We start from the raw sequence: 21,643 nt of genomic DNA, 5'->3' as shown, positions 1-21,643 counted from the left end.
CTGTACTTTCTTCATGTAGAGCTTGTGTTTATTTGTAAATATGTAGGAACTTTGTCTTCTGAGAAAATTAAATTAATATTGTTAAAGAGAAAATTATTTGTGACACTGTTACAGATTAGGAAGGCAGACTGCTCAGGAGGACTGCTACAAAGGGTGAATACGGTGAGGCAAGGTGGGGATTTATAGCCAGGGAGTAGAGTGGGGGATTGGTGGGTGGAAAATTACTAAGAGGAACCATCACATGTAAGGTAGATTCTAGCTAAACCTACTTGACGGAGTTTTTGCTGAAAGCAGGCCAGACTGATGAGATACAGAGAGTGGGGCATTTTGATAAACTGACTCAGCAAAATTCTTACTACAGCTAGACTAGATTAAGCAGGCAGAGCCCCTGACTGAGGACAGAGCCCAAGGTCAGGTCCTAGTTTGAAAGGAGGACTCAGAAGAGCCTGACTCAAGTTTGGTCAAGGACAGAGTCTGTCAGTATAGATCATTTGTGGCCACATGTTAATGGCAGTATTTACAGGAATGCAGTCAAGCTTACTGTATTAATGTGCTTTATTTTAAATGTACAGTTTATCATTTAATCAAGCTAATCCTTAGAAAATCCTTTGTAATGGCTGTGATGCACATGTTTGAGTCTGGTGTGCATTTGTGAGTGTCATTTATTGCAACCATGTAGAAAATTCTTACAGCTATAATTAGATTAGAATATTTTCTAGGCAGATAAATCATGCCATGTAATTGAAGATCATATTATCACTTCTAGTCCACTGGAAATCATAGTTGAAGTGAACCATTTGTGTTTTTGTGCTAAGTCAGTGAAATGCTGTTGTACCTACAAATATAGAGGAGATTAAAATCATCCAGAAAAATAAGTTGGGGACTTAATGTGAACACTTCAGGACCCCAGGCCAGATTTGATTATAATGAAAGCTTTGAGGCTTATCATAAGAGAGAGAAATGATCCTTATCATTGAGATCCAGATAAGTATGGAGTTAGTAATTGTTAGTCTCTAAGACAGCTGTATAAGGAATTTGATGATTGTAGATATTTGTTAATATTTATAAGCTATATTCTTTGTAGCCTCTTGGAAGAATTAAGTTATTCCTCTCAGTAAGTGCCTATTTGAGACTTCAAAGTAAGAATATGGTATATCAGAATCAGGAGGAATTACTCCTTCAAAGAGGATTCATTCTATCCTCTGGCAGGCTGTGGAGTAGGCAGGTGGTCCCAGTCTGGCAAGGGACTGAGCTAGCTGGAGGTGGGTTTGCAAAACTTGTAAAACTTGTTTAGCCTTGGTTCACACCTCTCCTCTCTAAGTGGTAGCCCTCCAGCGGTCACTGTGAAAGGCCTAGGGCTTCTCCTTTCCTCAGCACCACAAGACTGCCCCAAATTCTGTTGTTTATTTTCTGGTTGGTTTGTTTAGCTGCTTTCTGCTTTGCTGTTCAGCCTCTTGCACTGTGTATTTTAAGAATTTGTCACATGCCTCCGGGAGAGAACTGTTGGGGTCATATCTCTGCAACTCCCTTCTTTCAGGAAACTTGGCAGCTCTGAACTCCAATTTTTGCCTCCAGTCCTTTGAAATTGCTGAAAGTTCTGATGACTTCTCTGCCTCTTAGCAGCTGCCCTTGCCTGGCCTTGAGTTCCTCTGGACTTTACCCCATGCACCTTTGCTCTTGATTTTGCTTTGTATCCTTTCACTGTAATATACATCATAGCTGTTAATACAACTGTCTGCTGAATCCTGTACATCTTGCTAGCGCATCACTAAACCAGGGGTGGCCCTGGGACCGCAAACATGCATGCCCATTTTGAGTCTCTGTTAAGTTCGATTATTATCTCCGAGATTTTTGTGCTCTATTGAGAATGATCAGAGACAGATGGTATTGTAACCCCTTTTCATATTGTGTAAACTGAGGCTCAGAGATGAATTGACCCAAGGTCATCTTTCTGGTAATTCCCAACAAAACCAGGAATTGTGCCCAGATCTGACTCCAGAATTCCCCTGTGCTTTCATTGTATCTTGTATCTTCCAAGTGACTAAGTAAAATTACTAAAAAGGAATGGTTTCAGCTTTTGAGGCTGTCCTGCATTATTGGGAAACTTAATTATTTAACCTTTTTATTTTGTATAAGGAATGTTTTTAGATCAATAGTAAAATAAAGTCAGTTGGAGTTTAGTGACTGTTTTTTGAAGGCAGCTTAGTTATATTTGTGGTCCAAAAAGTATCTGTAAATTAACGACTTTCTCCCCTCCCCCCGCCCCCCACCGAAATATCCTGTTAGAAATTCTGTACTGTGTGTGTTGGGTATGTACATGTGTAGGAATGTGCAAATACTTATGTATACACTGTGGACAATTAAGACTGACAAAAATTGTTACTTGTATTTTCTATGGATAATTTTGTTTGCTTTGATATTTAGTAGATACAACATCTCTTATGAGCTGGGAATCAAATTATATAAATAAAACATTCTGTGATATTTAGGCAGATAGAGATTTTTCTTTCACATGAGACCTGATATTTCAATACAAGAAAGACATAATCAGCAAGTCACAAATTGCTGGTAATTTGGGCAATGGAATATTTTTCTGTTTGTGTATCAATTTCAGAATTTCTCCCCCAGGATATCTTTATTGTGCTGTCTGAAAACAGGTAGGTTAGTTTCAAAATTGTAGAAGAGTATGAGGTTAAGGGAGGATTCTGAGTTACAAGAGGAAGGCGGTATTTTTAGTCCTGTTGGTGTGGGGGCAGCCCATTACCTGGGCTCTTTAGGAACTGATTAACTTTTTTCTTTTTTTTTTAAAGATTTTTATTTATTTATTTGACAGAGAGAGACACAGTGAGAGAGGGAACACAAGCAGGGGGAGTGGGAGAGAGAGAAGCAGGCTCCCGCGGAGCAGGGAGCCTGATGGGGGCTCGATCCCAGGACCCTGGGACCATGACCTGAGCCGAAGGCAGACGCTTAACGACTGAGCCACCCAGGCGCCCCTTGATTAACTTTTTTCTTTAACAAGGTAGCTTTATTAATTTCATAATAGCATTTTATATCTGTACAGCTTAAGAATTTACAAATGCTTTCACACTTACTACCTAATTGGAGCCAAACAACTTGTGAGGTAGTGGCGCTGACACTGTTCTCTTGGCTTTTATTCTTGAGAAAAACCAGTGCTTGAAGAAAGTGTAGGAGTTGCTCAAAGTCGTGCAGCTGACTAGTGGAAGAAGAGAGGCACAGACCCAGAATTTCTGACTCCATGTCCAGGGTTTTGCTTCTTTCATGCTGGTGTAGGTAACAGAACTGAAGATCTGCATCCTGGTGTCTTGCATGTCCAGTCAGCGCTAATGCACGTGGCTGGGCGTGCCTCGAGGGAGACGGCGACTTTCTTAGGTTTAATTTTGCCTATGCTTACTAGTTTAACATAGCGATAGCCAGAACACTTTCGGAATCTGAATGAAGCAGGATTTTTTGTTGTCTTCAGAAATCAGTGGGAATTTTGAACCTCTTCTGCATCATAATGACACCATACAGCAGAGAATTTCAACAAATTCATCCTGTGAGAAAGCCATTTGGGTGAAGGTTTTGATATTTTTCCTGAAGCAGCATGAGGAAGATTTGCTTTTGGACTAAAATGCTCTTCTCTTTTAGGATGAAATGTTTCTCGTTGATTAAAATCCAGAAGAGAAGGATGTTAGGGCAGGTCTACATAGGCCAGCTGTTGGAGAACGAAGCAGAACAGGCCAGTGGGAGTAAACTAACAGGAAGAGAATTAGGGGGATAAGGAAGTTGTGGTGGGAAAAAAGTAATAGTGATAGGAAATAACTAAGTGCTGATTAGAGTTTCTCTTTGTGATCGAATTATTACTTGAATTCCTTTCTGCCGATGTCAAGGGATTAATTATTTTATAACTCTAGAGCAAATTACCTTAAAGTCTTTCTCAATAATCTGGAGGTTATTGTGAGATATGATGTATATGAAGGCCCTTCCTAAGTTGTACATTGTTCAAAACATGTTGGAATTATTAATAAAAGTGAAGCTGAATTGCTATGATTGGTCTTGTGCCTTAAGTTTTTTTTATGTAAAGTATAATCAGTGGGATGGGGTAACATAAAAATTGATGGTCTCGTGGGCCCTGTGGCTTCTCGTGGAGTTCAGCAAATAATTCATTTAGGGCCTACAGTGTGTGTCGAGTACTCTTGGGAGCTGATAAGAGGGATTAATATGCGTAAGTCACAGCTCCCGACCTTGACATGCTGCTGAGAAGACAGGCCCACAAATAGATGGTTTCACCTGCCTGGGAGCAGTGATGGGACAGAACACGCAGGGTACAGGGGGATACAGAGAAAGGGCGCTTAGCCCAGAATGGGCTTCCAGAAAGAAAGAACATCTAAAGATGAGCCTGAGCTGCAGTTTGAAGGAAATATGAGTCGCTGGGAGAAAAAAGGTGGAAAGTATGTCCTAAGCAGACGAAGCAATGTCAGTGAAAGTTTGTGATGTAAAATGTGAAGCAAGAAGTAGTTCAGAGATTGATTGGCAGGACTTGCTGGAATTAGGTTTTATGACGCACTGAGTGGATGATGTTGGGACGAGGACAAGCGGAGCAGGCTTGCCAGGGAGTCTGGTGAGTTCTATTCTGAACATACACTTGGGGTGTATGTGAAATAGCCATATGAATCTGCTAGCAAGTGCTTGTGTGCACAGTGGAAGTTCAAGGGTGAGGTCAGGGCTTGAAATTTGGATTTGGAAATGATCAGAATGCAAATTAAAATATGCGAGCTTACTCAAAGAGGGCTTGCATATAAGAGCGTGCCAGGAGAGCATTTTTATAAGCACCTATTTTTGAGGCATACTACGGAGGATGAAGAGCACTTGATCAGCAGTGAGGAGGGATAGAGGGGAATGAGGCACAGCAGAAGAGAGGAGTATTGGAATTGCTACCAGTTAAGTGCAACAGAGAGGTCTAGAAACAATGGACTGGACAGTGGCAACTGGAATACCAGTCAGAAGGCTGCTTTCAGTGGAGTTACGGGGATTGTAATCTTCTGTTCCCGCTGTCTCAGGATTCCTGCAGCTCTTTGACCCTAGATCTACCCACCGCTCTCCCCTGCCCCCACATGCGCACAGCTTAGCACTGAGGGCCCCTTTGCCATTGCTGGATGGACTCGCTGCATTTCAGCCAGATGGTACACCTTCACGAAGCTGAGGATAGGAATGTGACTTTGATAGGACCTGCAGAAACCGGCATCAAATATCAGGGTCAGTGAGGGTTCTGGGAATGGAATTAAGGGTGTGAAATCCATCCATTCCTAGGTATCACGATGGATGATGCCGGAACATGGAGGGGGGGTTTATGTCACAGCATATGAAGAAGCCAAGATCAGGAATTGACAGGCTCAAATTATTTTCTGAACATTCCTTGTTATGGGATTTCTTTTAAATTTCCAGGGGCTTTGCCTTCCAGGTTGTGCTTCTTAGACTTAAAAAAAGTGTTTATCAGGATCTGACCCCAGCATTGTTCCAAGTCTCTTTGATGTCTAGCAGCTTTTTGTGCTTGATCCTGGGCATTTTTGTTGCTTCAAAATCATTCTTCTTCTGTTTCCTCAACTTACAAGACTGTTTTCTAGCCTGTAAGTCTAGGCTTTTTCTTTAAACCCTTTCTCTTAGTTCATGTGGATTAATGTTCTAGTATTCAGCTGCCCATGTAGAACTAGGTCTTGCTCTGACCTCCGTGTAGTGGCTGGGCTTCCTGCAACTAGTTTACTTTATGCCAGTCTGTTTTCTTTGGTGGTGGTATGGGGTGGGGGGTGGAATGCAGGGGTGGGTTGGAATTCTGTTGTCCGTAGATCTCCTGAATGATGCTTGTCCACCCACCCACCACATGGATTTCGTGCTCTTCCTACCTGTCGGGAGATCCCACGATGCTGCGGGTAACTGCACTGCTTTGGGCCTGGTGCCTCCTCACTGTGGAGTGAGCCTTTACAGTTCTGGTTGGTTTCCCCAGCCCCTGTACCAGTGGAGTGCATGGCTTTTGAGCAAATCTGCCTCCTCCCTTGCATTTCCATGATCATTTCTTCTTGTTAGGACAGCCTCCAGGAAGAAAGTAAACAAGTTTCTCCCCTCACTTCTGTCCTTCCCCCTCCTTTGCTTTAGCTGAAGCCTCCGTCTATTCTAAGAGTCTGTTCTAGTAGTCTTCCATGTATGCTGTGACTCACCGGGGACACCCTGAGAATTCGAAACACCAAACTCATGAAGGAGGAATGAATTACTGTTTTTTAAAAGAAAAAAAGGAAAATGATCATTTTAAAAGGCTAATAATTTTTTCCTTTTAATCTCATTTTTTCCTAAAGACCTGATAGATCCATGATAAATATTTTAGTTGCATAATTGAAAGCTGTGAAATCATTCTTGTGAGTGTTAGGTAAGTAGTAAAGTCTCACATAGTCCTTCAAGCCACTCAGCAGGTTTATCGGGACTACTCCATCACAGGGCAAGCTCTGAACTTTTTTTTTTTCATGTTATATTAGTCACCATACATCATTAGTTTTTGATGTGGAGATCCACGATTCATTGTTTTCGTATAACACCCAGTGCTCCATGCAGTACGTGCCCTCCTTAATACCCATCACCGGTCTAACCCATCCCCCCACCCAAGCTCTGAACTTTTTAAGAAGTTTGCTATATAAATAGATCAAGGTGGTTTTGCAATATATTTTTAATGAGCAAGATAAAAACAATTCTAGGAAAAAGAGATAATCTTAGTGGATGAGTTTTGCTTTCTCTTTTCAGAAAATGAGAACCGTATAATCCATTAACTTGTCTTTCCTGCCTAAACTTGTAGATATCTGAACCGAATTTCATATTCAGTGCAGGACTTCTTTCATTCTAGATGCCTAATGACATTTGCCTCCCTGCTCATTTTAACAGTTTATTGTTTCCTTTTTTATTTTCTGATTTTATAGCTTTTAATTGCATCCATGATGGGAAATCCTTTTTGGAAGCAGGTGGGATATAAACAGACATGCATCTGTGTGAAATTAAGATAGTTTTGGTCACAACATGGGGACATTGAAATATTTCTGTAGTGTTTCTTTGATAACACTGTGTGTGTGCATGCGCGCACGTGCATGTGTGTAAAATCTCCCAAATGGGGAGAAATCAGAATACTGTGATTTTTTTTTTTTTTTGAAGAGGAAAGATGGAAAGGTTGTCTTTATCCCAAACAGCCTACCTAATGAAATATTCAGAAGCACTTAGTGCTTTTAAGCAAATATCTTATTCTGTGTCCCAAGGGCAAGTTATTAATCTGGATGTGGAGCGTTCACTTGTTTTTCGTTTTTATTCTTGACCACTGGAAACTGGGAGGAAGAGTGTATGGGCTGTTTCATGGCAAATAATCATTGTATAGACTTAGAATAAGTGGTTTTAGTGTTTAAATACCGCAGTTTATTTCTTTTTTTTAATAAAGATTTTATTTTACTTATTTGACAGAGAGAGAGAGAGACAGCTAGAGAGGGAACACAAGCAGGGGGAGTGGGAGAGAGAGAAGCAGGCTTCCCGTGGAGCAGGGAGCCTGATGCAGGGCTCGATCCCAGGACCCTGGGATCATGACCTGAGCCGAAGGCAGACGCTTAACGACTGAGCCACCCAGGCACCCCTAAATACTGCAGTTTCTTATAATGGATGAATTAATAAGATAAAGCTTATTGAAATGGTCTGTTCCTTTTTAGTGATTAAGATAGAACTTTTAGTCCTGCAAATTGTTGAAGTCCTTGAAAAAAGCAACCTAATAGGGGAGTCTCTTGTTTTTTATAGCTCTCTAATTGTAGGGTATATGTTGACAGCCTTGTCATATGATTAATACTTAGCATTTCACCCTTTATGGCCTCAACTGTTATAAATCTCTTAACTTTTTCATTTGGATAACATTTTTAAAGCTAATCAAACTACTTACGTTATTTTGAAATCAAAGTTAACCCAATGTGGTCAAATTACCTTATGTTAGAACCTTAGGATCTAATGAAGTCTCGTGTGCTCTCTGTGCTCTGGCCACAGCCCTACCACTTACGTTTTGGATGAAGATGAGCCTCGATTCCTTGAAGAAGTGGATTACAGTGCAGAAAGTAATGACGACTTAGATACTGAATTGGCGGAAAACGTAGGAGATTATGAACCTTCTGCTCAGGAAGAAGTACTTTCTGACTCTGAATTGTCAAGAGCATACCTACCTTAAACCTTCTGCCATCTCTTGAAAGTGCAAAAAAGAAAGGAAATATCTTCTTTTTTCTTACACAGGAAGTTTGAGAGAAATGAGTTAATAGCTGACTCAAGAAAGACAAAAAGTAACTTGGGCCTGTTTGGTTTCAAGACAATAAATATGTTATTAATTCATGATAAAATTGGCACTTGTTTTATTTTAGATATTCAGTGCACTTGATATGGCATTGAATGATCAAATGTTGGATTTTTTTTAAAACCTGAGTATCATTGCATGAATTTTTATCTTCTTATGGTTATATCCTGCATCAAATGGATACATTTTGAAGTGTGTGAGAATATAAAATCTGAATCCCGAGTTGTTGAAAACAAATGCGTATGTACATGGATTTCTTTAGCTGTGACTGTGTAGGGTGGGTAGACATTGAACATAAGACTGTGCTTCAGAATCATGTTACCTGTGGACTTGTGACTGAAATAACCCAGAGTTTGCCTTGAAAGCGTTACGTTCTCCACTTACCCAATTAAACAAATAAAAGCTATATTAAATGTTGAATTCATTTCGTCGTCCTTTTTAACCAGCTCAGATTATTTGGTTTATAGAATCTTTGTGAGAATATTATAAAAATCCAACATCCAAACACATTGATAGAAATTTGTAAAACAGAAAAAAAAAGTGCTGAATTTACTGGTTCTAAGCTTTTTATGGTATAGGTATACCTCTCTCTGTCGTAAAGCATATATTATAGCAGCTCTTTTCTCTAAAACTGTGTCTCTTGGTTGCATCTAAACTGTTTATCACGATAGTTTGTTCAGCTTGAAAAATGCAGTGAGGATACGATCTCGTGTTAAATGTGTATCTGTATATTAAGCGTATTTAGCATTTCCTGAGTTGTGTGATGCTGTTAGACGCACTGACCCTGGCATCTGTGTCTCGATGACTACAGTGACTGTAAACCATTTCTTGCACTGTCATCTTTCTGGTTTAAGCTGCCCTGCTGCAGGAACGACTTTGTCTTCAAATAGAATAAAACTGGTTCAGCGGCTTTGGATAAGTGCCCTACAAACTAAGTTTCTGTTGTAATAAAACAAATCCAAAAGAGATACCTCATTAACAGATTCTTGCGAGGACTCTGGTGCTTAGGTTTGGGTACATTATCTTTGCTTATTCCTGATTAGAATTTTTTAAATATTTTTTTTTAAACCTATAATGAAAAGAAATGATAAAATGTATTTCAGATTTTTGCATTTTCCAAACCAGTAATTTTCACTGTATCATTTGAGGCATTTTCTCCATGGTGTAGCTTATTTTTGATGTCCTAGGAGCTATGTTTAAAAACATAGTATGGGGCAATTGATAGAGTTCTTTTTCTCTTAGTAGCCTAATTCTTATTAATCTCAGAAAATAAAGACTAGATTGTGAGGATTTGACAGTCCTCTTAGTGTGTGGTGAGCTAATTTGGGAAAGATCAGGATACTTTAAAATATTACTAAATAATTTATCTAATAATTCATAAAGTTATTTATTTTTATTTATATATTTCATATATAAAATAATTACATATTTAATTATGATTTTTTCAGAGAGTGGATTATGGAGCCACTATGTCTGTATGTAAATTTTTACTGATTCTTATAAAACTAGAAATTAAAACACAAGATATCCATGTATGAGAAGCAATTACAGTTACTGTAGTGTGCAGATAACTCAAAATTTCAATTTATTATGTTGGCAGTGTAAAAATCCCTTATTGTGTACTATTCCAATATTTCATATTGATGACGTACATCTTTTAGTATATGTTACAAACCTGAATATGCCTTTTATTAAATCATTATTCACAAGGTTGAAGAGAAAGTCTTTTATGGTTAGGAAATGATTTTTTCTTTAATAAATAGCTTTGGAGAAATAAGAATTTCAAATCCTAACTTTCTGAATTAGTGGGTAAAACTAGGTGTCATTGGCTATTAGTAGCTAAAATTGCCCTAAATTTTATCTCTGGCTATTTCTTTTCAGGATTTTCAAAGAATGATTGAGATGCCTTCAGTGCCATAGCCCTGAAAAAGTAATGTGTAGCTGACAAACTGAGTTTAATGATAGAGCTTAGGTTGATTTAATTTGCCTTGTGTTTGGAACTGCGAATTTCTTAACAGTGGTTTTGGTGCGATCCAGTGGTTCTCGTACTGTGTTGTGTGCATCAGAATCACCTGGAGGACTTGCTTCCCAAATCAGAGATTGCTGATACGATGTGGCTCTGGGCGGGGCCCCAAATGTGCATTTCTTAAAAGTTCTCAGGTGGTAATGATGCAGGAACCACGCTAGGAGAACCACTGTCTGATCTGATGTGCTTTTGCAGCCTCGTTTCCTAGGAGTCACAGGACCTGTGAACTGGAAATCAGCACCAAGGGTTGGTCTAGATCAAACTCAGGTGTAGAATCAAGACAGTAGACACACGGAGATCGAGTGCAGTCACTGGGGCACTTGAGGCAGAGCCAGGGTTTCAGCCCACGTCTGCAGACGACTGGCCTTGTGTTCTTGCCTCAAAAGGAGATGCCGTCCTTGGCCTTTCTGCAAAGAGTGAGGAATGTGAAAAGCTTGAGGGTCTCTCTGGAGTTTGTGAAATTTATTCAGGCAAGGCAGAGTGTAAAAACCTGTGGTTCACATCGGCTTTTCCTTTTTTGCTGTCATACTATTGTTGGGAGACAGGGTTTTGTCCTGCTTTAAGTATCTTTCTTACTCAGTTCCTGCCACGTCTGCCAGTGGTGTCTAGTATTCAGAAACATGGACATTTGTTTGAATCCTAATTACAAATAAGTAACCTGGAGTTCCACTTCAGATAGCGCACTAACAGCTACATTTCAAATATCCAACTGAAGATGACCATATTATTATAAGCACTAAAATGGATAATGTAATAAATGTACTAATGGAATTGTCTTTGTGCATGATCCAGAAATAAATGACACTAATGAAACCATAAATGTATCTTTATAAATCTTTTTGTTTCCCTATATGTACATTTTTTAAAAAGATTTTATTTATTTGAGAGAGAGAGAGCACAAGACGGGGGAGGGTCAGAGGGAGAAGCAGACTCCCCGCTGAGTGGGGAGCCTGATGCAGGACTCGATTCTGGGACCCTGGGATCATGACCTGAGCCAAAGGCAGATGCTTAACCCACTGAGCCACCCAGGCACCCTTCCTGTATGTACTTTGTTATAAAGTATTAATTGAAAATCCATGAATTCAGTGAAGCAGCTGCATGTAAGCCCTAGGTCTCTCCACTTGGAAAAACCTAGTGAAACAATGTTTTAATTGAAAAACCATTCTACTTTATCCATAAGAATATTCTTATTAATATTAAGCAAATATTTTTCTGGCTAAAGCACATTTGAATTCCTGCACAGAAAAAGGGAAACTCAGAAGAAAGTCTCATTTTCTTTATGATAATTCATGTTTTGAGGGTTCTGTTCCTGGAATGTCAAATTTCAGTTGTTTTCCACCATTAATGATATCTATAAAGCCTTTGTACTTACCTATATGGGGCTGATCGTTAGGGCCTTCTCTTTCTAGACCCTGAGCAGTAACTTAGGCCTGTCTCCCCTCCTTCCATCTCATAGCCTTCCTTAAACTTCAAGCCCTTTTGATTTCCTGGCACTTTTTATGAGCTCTTGGGCTTCAGAGTATGGCTGGTTATTGGGGTCATTGAGTAATTAAACTTTTCAATTTGAAGATGAATAGGCAGGACCTAAATCCAAATGAATGGGCCTCCTGTGGTGGCGTTTTGAGGCATTGTGCAGGCCAGCTGGGGTGACGTTTTGGAATCTGGGGCGTGGCTGACGCTGCCAAGAACTGAAGTGATCTCTCCCTGGGCAGTTGCGTGCGTGCATACTCACAAGCCCCTGCAGAGCGGGGGTGGACTTGTGGTGCCCTTCTATTTGCAAACCCAGACAACTTGGGAGATTTAGCTCCAGATACTCAGAAGGTAAACCTTATAGGTAAACCGTATAGGTAGGTTACTTCTTTATAGTAACAAATGTGGGACTGTCCCTTTCCAAGATGTCCTGATGGGATGCCAAGTGAATATGAGGTGAGCAATAACAAAAATCTGGTCAGAGGAATTAGGATGCTGGTTTTCCAAACATTTTTAACATGCTCTTAAGCCACATAAAGAGCTGCGATGAATGGCAGATGGGAAGAAATTATGGAAGACAAGGATGGTTGTTATTGAAAATTAAAATAGAAAAGGCTAGAGTTTAATAAATACAAGTAAAGTCTGCACCTTTGAAAGTAGATGGGCTTCTCTGTAGCTGTTCCTCTAGCTGACAGTATAATTAAATAGGGAATTTTAAGACTGGAAATTTATCTTCATGTTCACTGCTAAATAGTTACTAAAGTCAAGTTACATACTCTCTTTGCAAAAATGTCTTGACTCTTACTATTTATATTTTCTCCCATGTCATCGATATGATTGCTTTTCCTCCCTGTTTTCCTCATGTTAATTCTTAGAAATGTTTGACATTTCATCTATTTTTCTTTTCGAATGTGGGCACTTGAAACAGTGAACGAATTGTATAATTTCATATAAAAAGATAAATTTCAAAATCTGAAAAGATATCTTTTAAAGGATTATAATTTGTATTTAACGCAGAGAGAGGAGTGTCCAGTGCACACCTACTTTTGTCACCCTTTATGTCTGCCTCCCGAACGGCTACACGAGGTGAATATCAAAAACTAAACCACCATTCTCACATGCGAAAATCCAGATCGATTACAGGACGGAGCGGACATGAGCATGTTTGCTTCCTGACTATCCATTCTTCCCTTTGCCCTAACCCATGTTCAAGACCTGTGTGTTCTGAGGTCAGCACCTTTCCCTGGGACTTCAGGAGTGGGCCACGTGAGCTGAGCCCATCGGCACGTGCCACCTGCCCATCAGCCCATCACAAGGATGGTCAGGTAGGCATGTGATCCAAGCGACCCCAAACAGAGCAAATGTCAGGACTTCGGATGGTCATGCTAGGACAGAGGCCCTTCCTCGAGAAGGAAGGATGTAGCTAGCCGTTGCTGACCTCCGTACAACCCCAAGAGGAGAACATGCCCGTGACGAGCCAGTGTTGAAGGAACAGAGCCAAAATGTTGAGAGAAACTGGGTCCTTTTATCATTGGAGCTTCGTATGAAACTTTTTTTTTTTTAAGATTTTATTTATTTATTTGAGAGAGAGGATGAGAGGAGAGAGAGCACATGAGTGGGGGGAGGGTCAGAGGGAGAAGCAGACTCCCTGCCGAGCAGGGAGCCCGATGCGGGACTCGATCCCGGGACTCCAGGATCATGACCTGAGCCGAAGGCAGTCGCTTAACCAACTGAGCCACCCAGGCGCCCCGTATGAAGCTTTCTGTGAAACCTTGAATTGGACAGTTACATTGTTCAAGCTATTTAAATTGAATTTTACTGGCGAAGGTATATCTTACACAGGGATGTCCGAAACGTATCTGAAAACAGGCAACATTTCGTGTCCGTCCTGGGAGGGGTGGCCCTGCCCAAAGCACACATCCACAGAGCGGTTAAAAGAGACCATTTCTCTTACCCAAAGGGACACTCTGGAAAGGCAAAAACAGCTGTCCTCTCAAACATGTCAGACTTGGTTGTTTTTATTTTATGTCCTCCTCTAGAAAGGTTTACTGGGCCAGAAATGAGCCATATTTTCGTCATCCTGCTGTAAACTTAGGAATCTTTTCCTCCAATTATGAGACTTGTCATTGGTTTGTTCAGAGGTAGTATTAGCCCAAGAGCTGACTTTTCAGCATCTTGAAAGTTCTCCGTTGTAGATTGTGTAGAGAACACAAATGTGAAATATTAACATTGAAAGGGAGTGCCTCTGTAATGGTGCATCATTATAAGATGGACCCAGAGAGGAAGCTGAGAGGGATCAGAGATCCCTTTGTTGAGTTACATCAGTTAGGCCAGTGAGCAAATATAATGCGATGAGGTTTCAGTATTATTTAGTTATCAGGCTCGAAGCTATTTCTATCCCCCCACTGATTGGAACTACAAATCCCTGCCTTATATCCACACAGGATTCATATATAAAGAGCGTGTAAATAGCCCTTGAAAGTTTAGGAAGTACTTTCCTACAAGTTATCTCATGTGAGCATCACAAAAACACTATTAATAAGCAGATATCGTTAGTATTTCCACTGACTGCATGAGGCTTAGGGCATAGGCCTCACCCAGGCTAGCTGGTACGTAGCAGAGCCAGGGCACGCGCCCGGGCGTTGGGCCCTCTGGTGCCATTCCTGCGAGTGAGTTTGGTAAACAGTTTGATGATTTTGAAAACATAGGCAACTGTTTATCAGGACACACCATAGTGTCCCTACGGAGGGTGGGAGAGCTAAACCTGACAGTATTGTGTGTTGAGCACTCTCCTGGGGGCTTTGTGAAAATGATCTTGACGGAAACATTTTCTCTCATATTTTCCAAATCACTATTTTTATGGATGGTTGGGTAGACGGTGGTGCATCCAGTTTTTGTGTCTAACCATTTTGTGTGTGCCTTCTTCTTTTTTTTTTTTTTTAAGGAAAGAGACCCTTGAGTCTTTTTTATCTTATGTTTAACAAAATAGGTAATGGTTTGGTTTTTTCTCCGTCTTTTCTGATTTCTCTTAAGGCTTGGAAAGGCTGCTTTTATAGCCAAGATGGTAAGGGAAAAGTACATTTTGTCTGATAGACTTAACCTAAAATAAATTTTGCTTCACTTTCTTTAAAGAATTTCCATTTTTATTGGGAAGAGAATTTATTCTGTAGCTTCATTATCACTTTAACTGGCAGGGCCAAGAAATCAGTTTTAGAAATAAGCCCACAATGATCTGTTTTCTAGATTCAATTTTATTTAGAGGAACATAATCTTTTTTATAATACAAAATAAGAGTAAGATGACCTAAATGCCCTGACTTTGGATTTGTACTCGTGTCTGATCACCTTTTTGGCAAAATTTTTATGGAGACTTTTTTTTTTTAAGATTTTATTTATTTGAGAGAGAGAGAATGAGAGAGATCACATGAGAGTGGCGAGGGTCAGAGGGAGAAGCAGACTCCCCGCTGAGCAGGGAGCCCGATGGGGGACTCCATCCCAGGACTCCAGGATCATGACCTGAGCCGAAGGCAGTCGCTTGTTGTTGATTAAGCTAAGCAAGCTTATTTAATCGTCCTCAAAGTTGTACAGTTCTAAGGGTGTGAGTGCAGTTGTTAGTAGCTGGGAAACTGAGTAACGGCCTCTGTGACCTTTCTAACAAGGTGCACATTTCATAACCGATAGGTTTCAAGAAAGGCTTATGGAGGTGGGCCTGCCATTTTGCTTATTACCCCCAGGGAACAGGTGCTGTGGAGCACATAAGTCCAAGCTTAGGAGGATGACTGACTCGGGAGCTGTAGCAGGATGGCCTCAGTACCATCCATTTCACTTCTCAGGAGTAGCTCTTGTCTGTGTGGTTCCCCCATCGCAGGCATCCCTGTAGCCAAGAACAATGGAATTCAGATAGTAGTTCAGCCAGTGTACGGTCCAGTCCCCCAATTATAGCTGTCAAACCTTTGTTGTTGTTAGGAGAAAATAGAAGCAAAACTGTCCTGTTGGCGTGATTGGAATGAAGAGAATTATTAATTGGGACCGAGAAAAACAATAGCAAATATATGGTTCTAAAATAAATATCTCCCATGCTACTTGTGTATAAATCTGGAGGTTGGGTTGTGAGTGTTCATTCCCTCTTGGGCGAGGTGCCATACCTTCCAGCATGTCCTTTCCCATCCTTTCCCTGGAAGGCACCTGCCTGGGGTGCACTGAACATGTAGTGTTGGGGCGGGCGGGGGGGACTCTCTGTGCAGAGACCAGCCGTGGACTCTGTACCTGATCACTGTGCAGATGCATTCTGTGGGCATCCTGGGGTGGAGGGAGTGTTGAAACGTGGTAAGTCCAGGCAGCCAGTCCCCAAATCCCAAGCCAACCCCGGGCTCTGTACTTACTTCCCTGTTCCTTCTCACCCTAAACAAGTTTAACATGTGGCTCCTGCTGATCAGATATTTTCTGTTTTTCTTCCCCCCCTTCCTTGTTCTTTATTCTTTATCCCATAAGAGCTTTCTGCCTTCTGCCTTTTTTTGCAGTTCACCAAACAGAGACTGTCCGCTCCATGAAGTGTTGGTATCACCTAAATTGTCTTCTTGAGTCATTCAGTAACAGCAGTCCCGCATGGGTGGGAAGGTTTGGAGGGCTCGGGGAGGAGAATCAGTGGGTGATCCAGCGGGCAGTGACAAGGCAGCACCTCCCAGAGCGGGAGCCAGCCCCATGCCCCCAGAATGGACGTGTTGGCGTTATATACTATGTCAGCTTGTACAGGACCAGCCTCTCTAGGCTTAGCGAGGTGGGAAGTTGTTTCAAAAATTGTGTCATTTTATAGGTCCACACGGGAAGACAACAGGTAAAAGCTAGACATAACAAGACTTTACTTTCTTCGTATGGTAATAATTAAATAGTGCCCAGCACATGTCAGAGCCACCTGCCTCGGAACTGACAAGGGCAGAATTAACACCCAGAGGCGAAAATCTACTGTAGGTCTCTGGAATGCTTGTTTTCATTTTTTTTTTTTTTTTAAGATTTTATTTATTCATCTGAGACACAGAGATACAGAGAGCATGAGCAGGGAGAGAGGCAAAGGGAGAGGGAGAAGCAGGCTCCTCGCTGAGCCAGGAGTCCGATGCGGGGCTCGATTCCAGGACCCTGGGATCATGACCTGAGCCGAAGGCAGACGCTTAACCATCTGAGCCACCCAGGTGCCCCGTTTTCATTTTTAACCTCTCCCTGACCAGCACCACCCACATGTTCTCCCGCCTTCCCCAGTATGTTTGCTTTGTGGTCCCAGTTTGAGAACCCTGGAATCTCATTAGCATGGATTCTTTCAAATTATCTTTGTTCGAAGGGACAGAGGATGTCCTTTCATGGGAAAGGTCAACCTTTCTAATTTGCAATTAGTTTGCAGTCGGTGAAAGATTTAATGTCCATTTAATTAATTCACCAAATATTACTGTCACAGCTTGTGATGTTCTGGGGGCCCAAAGTAGTAGTAACAACCTGTTGGCTGAAGGAAAATGGTGCACCTCAGGAGTTTAGTCTGCTCAATTCCTGCAAGATAATAGTACGTGTTTATGATGGAGAGAGGGAAGGAAAGCAAGAGATATTCTATAGTCTTTTTTTTTCCCCCTATGGTCTTTATACCTTGCTTAAAATTGCCTCCTCACGTTGTGTCAAAAATGTCCCTAGACTTCTTGGAAATCGGGGACACTTTAGTCAATGAACTGCTAGAAGGCCGAACTCCAGAGATCTTAGTACCTAATTCAGCCTTTGCATCTCTTATCAGGCCCAGGTCCCTAGTTTGTTGTCTTTATTGATGAAACCGATTGCAATATCCCCGGATAAATGAGTGTTTCCCTTCATCCGGTTCTCCCTGGGAGGGGTTCAGAGCCTGGTGTGGGCTTGGGAAGTCACTCATATTATTGTGTAAGTGGAATCTGAAGTGAATAAACTGTGGGACAAGATGTCCTTCCATAGGTCGGCTTTTCTAATTTGGAATTAGTTTGCAGTGGGTAGAGGATTTAATGTCTGTTTAATTAATCCACCCTATATTACTGTCACAGCTTGTGAGGTTATAGAGGCCCAAATTTGTAGGGTGTCAAGCACAAAGCCCAGCACAAAATAACAGCTCAAAAAATAGCATAACTCTGTGGGTGGTGGCCCATTTGACTCCATTTCATTTACTCTACTTAGTATTTCAGAATTTTTCCATCTTGGCCCTCATAGGTCATCCAGTCCCACTCTTGTTTAGATGAAGAAATTCATCCAGGAAAGGTTAAGTGACTTGCCTGAGGCCACCCAGCTTTCTGACTGCTTCTTGAACCCCCCGCCCCAATCCTTTCTGATGTGTACCTTCTGCTGGCACATGCTTTTAAACTGAGCAGAACCGACTCTAATTTCAGACTTGTTTCATATTCTGTTGACAATTACATTGCCCATCTTGCCATTTATAGCTTTGACTTTATAGCTTTGGGAAGCACCTTAAAATATAATTGCAAATGCTCTACCCTATCCAAATGTGCACGCTCGGTGCCTAATAATGAGGCTCTTAAGTGGTGGCATAGGAGAACAGCAAGATGATAGCTCATGTGAAATGAGGAATCTGGGCAAATGGGATTTGGTAATGGAGTTCTTAGTGACTCCAGTTTTCTGATCATTGGTCCGCGGTTATGTTGGCACATTTTGTATTTTGAAAGGCACAAAATGTCAGGTCATTGCCCAAATACTGGTTAAGATGTTGATTATTTTGCAGAATTGTAACAAAGTACCTCAGGACTGACTTTTCATTTTCAAAGCTTTCTGTTTGATGTTTCTGTCTTTTGTTTACAAGTGGTACTTGCTATTGTTTGTAGATCTAGCAAAAAACCAAGTTTTTCTCTCCTATTGCCTCAGTGGTTTAATTTGCTCTATTCTTGGAGTGGAAGTCCTAGCTGCCCTTGGACTTGAGACACGTGTGACATTGGCCTATGTGCTTGGCAGCTCTTAATTGAGAGCATTCATTCATTCATTCATTCGTCAGACTTCTTGCAGGTACTGATGTGCACGGCAGCAGAGGGGGTGAAAGGTACACAAAAGCCAGTAAGACGTGGTCCTTGCCCTCAGAGAGCTCGAGTCTCGTGGAGGAGAAAGGCCTGGTTTCAATAAACAGCATTGATGTAAGGCAGAACATGATGCCAGGACAAGGGACACCACGCCAAGGGGTCACAAGGGACTGACTCATCCCCAGGTGGGCCTCTGGGAAAGGAGTCATGATGTGAGTCCCAGCTGGACCTCAAGGAATGGTGGGGATTATGAAACGTGGAAATGGGAATTGGCAGCAGGGGGCAGATAGAGAGCTGGTGAGCAGGGTCGGCATTCTGGGCAGAGGGAACAAGGTGAGAGAGGGTGGAGGTTGGTTGGCAGCTGGGAAGAGGGAGGCAGAGGTCTGGTCACAGAGGGCCTTGGAAGCTCTGCTATGGAATCCATACCGTAGGTCAGTGGGAAGCTACAGATGGATCTTGAGCAAGGAAGTAAGAGGAGTCGCTTTAAGTTTTAGAAAGATAAAAAGTGATCAGAAGGGTATAATCCCCTGATTTCACTTTTGGATCCAACAACCAATCCAATGGGGTTTCTTAGGTTTGCCTCTCACTCCCTACTTTGGGGATGAGTTTGTCTCTGACTCCCAGCTCCCTCTGGCCACAAGCTGCCCCTCGGAACAAGCCTCTCAAAAGCCCTCGGAGATGAGCGCCAGCCTCCCTCTGAGCCAGGCCTGTTGCCCCTGCTATAGCCCAGAGGGAACGTGGATAATGATAATCACACCAAAGTTACTCCTGCTTCTCGAATCTCATAAGCTCATGCAAAATAGGAATCTTGAGGCTTCAGCTAAGGATTCCAGGCTAGATCAATGTTGGCACAGAATGAAGTTCCCCTAAGGCTAACAGGTCTTACAGAAATTGACAAATAATCCTCCTGCTCACCTGGAGCTGCAAACAAATTCCTGATGAACGATTTTGCTGAGCAAGTCCTTAAGGGGAGCCAGCTTTGGGAAGTGGACAGAACTGAACTGGGGGGAGCCAGCTGGTCTACTCAATGCACCTTGGTCAAACCTTCAGCAAATAGCGCATCTCCTTGAAATTCAGCTTCTTCGTCTGTAACGTCAAATATTGAGAGATCCTATGTTCCTCAGCTCTTGATTCGATGATTTGGCCCAACTTTATCTGTTAAAACATGTATCAGATAGGTTTCTCTGGTTTTTATTAAATGTGTAATGGAAAGTACTTGAAGCAATCACGTTAACTTTGACACTTTGATAAATTCATGGCACGTATAGACACTTCCTACCAGTAGTTCTAATGGGGTGGAAAGTGACCGCTCCTCCCCCTCTGGACCTAGTGGGATCATTATGCAGACATTCGCGCCCCCTCCACTTGCCACTGTAGGCCAGTGGCTTCCCCACCCCATTGAAGCTGGTCTTCCCATGGGATTTGCTTTGGACTCTGACACAGAACTGGAGGTTGAGGCGAGGATTAATTAAAGAAACAAATGTCAAGTATTGTAAGCAATACTGTGGCTTGTTATTGTTATTGCTAGTCTCACATTGAACTTGGGTCTCTCTCTCTCAGACACAAAATCTAGAAGCCCTCTTAGTGGGACTGGGAGGAAAATGTTGGATTAACATCTGTGGGTTGACTAGGCAGGACAGACGAGGCCTCACACTCCTTTTGGATGAGGGGAAGACAGAAAAGGGAGAGGTGGGGAGGGAAGGGGGAGAGAGGGAGGGAAGACACGAAGGAGGAAGAGTTAGCGTGTCCATCCCTTACATCTGCCTTTTTGTTTCGGGCCGGGCTCCATTGCCCAGGAAAATCTAGGAGGGAAATCTGGGAGGTGGGCTGCCTCCTCTCTGTCCCACCAGGGGGACCGTTGGGGGTCTTGGTCCCCCAGTTGGTCAGCCCCTGCCGTGCCCTCTGCGGGCTCATCGGGCACCGGCGAGAGCCTGCTCTGTGTGCTGCTGAGGCTTCAGGAAAGTGTGTGAATGCCCTGCAGGTGCGGAGGAGAAGGAAGGTGGGGGGAAACCACGCCAAGCCACCGGTCTACCACCCCCACGTCCTGGGGCTGAGCAAGGGGCGGCTCTCCTGGGTGGTCCTTCCAAGGGCGACCCATAGTGGGGGTGCCTGCCCTTCCTGGACCCCCCCAGGCCTCCCCCACATAGTCTGGCTCCCCTGTCCTGCAGTGATGCCACCCTGTGCCCAGAGTGAGGAACTCCGGCTCCCCCGGATTCTCGGGTACCTTCAGGGTTCTCCGCTCTGGGGCGTAGATGTTGACTGAATTTTGAGTGGAGCAGGAGAAGCTCTGGTTCTGGCCAGGGGGTGGGCTGGGGGGAGGGCAGGGACTCAGCTCCGGGTGGGGCTCTCGGCCCCGAAAGACCCAAAGACAAACACCGCGGCCACTTCGCCCTGGAGACCACCCATCGGGCCCCTGTGATGCAGGTGCTTGCCTCCGAGTACAGCGACTTTGGCCATTTTTCCTGAGAAAAATTATTGTCTTTAGAAGGAATTTCCTTATTACCCATGTTATTTGAACAAATGGTGCCAGTTTTATAAATTTTTTTCCTCATCTGAAGGTTTCTAGCTTATCTCCTTTTAAGAGCTGTGTGGTGTGTGTGTGTGTGTGTGTGGTGCGTTCGGTGTGTGTGGTGCTGAGGTGTGTGTGTGTATTGCTGAGGTGTGTGTGTGTGTGGTGCTGGTGTGTGTGTGGTGCTGAGGTGTGTGTGTGGTGCTGAGGTGTGTGAGTGGTGCTGAGGTGTGTGTGTGGTGCTGAGGTGTGTGTGTGTGTGTG

General features: G+C 42.6%; 1 protein-coding gene across 4 annotated transcripts in view; it reads left to right on the top strand.

The window, feature by feature from the left end:
• The window catches only part of AGTPBP1 (ATP/GTP binding protein 1), a 184,481-nt gene that overhangs the window by 156,644 nt on the left and 6,194 nt on the right, over window positions 1-21,643 (top strand). For 2 of the 4 annotated variants that reach the window (XM_035024407.1, XM_035024408.1), the window contains exon 26: window positions 8,053-8,770. The exons of 1 other annotated variant lie outside the window; for it this stretch is intronic. In XM_035024407.1, the coding sequence (XP_034880298.1) occupies window positions 8,053-8,230 (178 nt within the window). In that variant the 3' untranslated portion in view covers window positions 8,231-8,770. Of the gene's footprint in view, window positions 1-6,959; window positions 7,002-8,052; window positions 8,771-21,643 lie in introns of those variants that run through there. One more of the 4 variants, XM_035024410.1, reaches the window with a different exon arrangement.

This window comes from Mirounga leonina, unplaced genomic scaffold (assembly GCF_011800145.1).
Source record: "Mirounga leonina isolate KUSES-001 unplaced genomic scaffold, KU_Mleo_1.0 Mir_179, whole genome shotgun sequence".
Classification (NCBI taxonomy): Eukaryota; Metazoa; Chordata; class Mammalia; order Carnivora; family Phocidae; genus Mirounga; species Mirounga leonina.
This window is presented reverse-complemented; position numbering and strand designations above follow the sequence as displayed.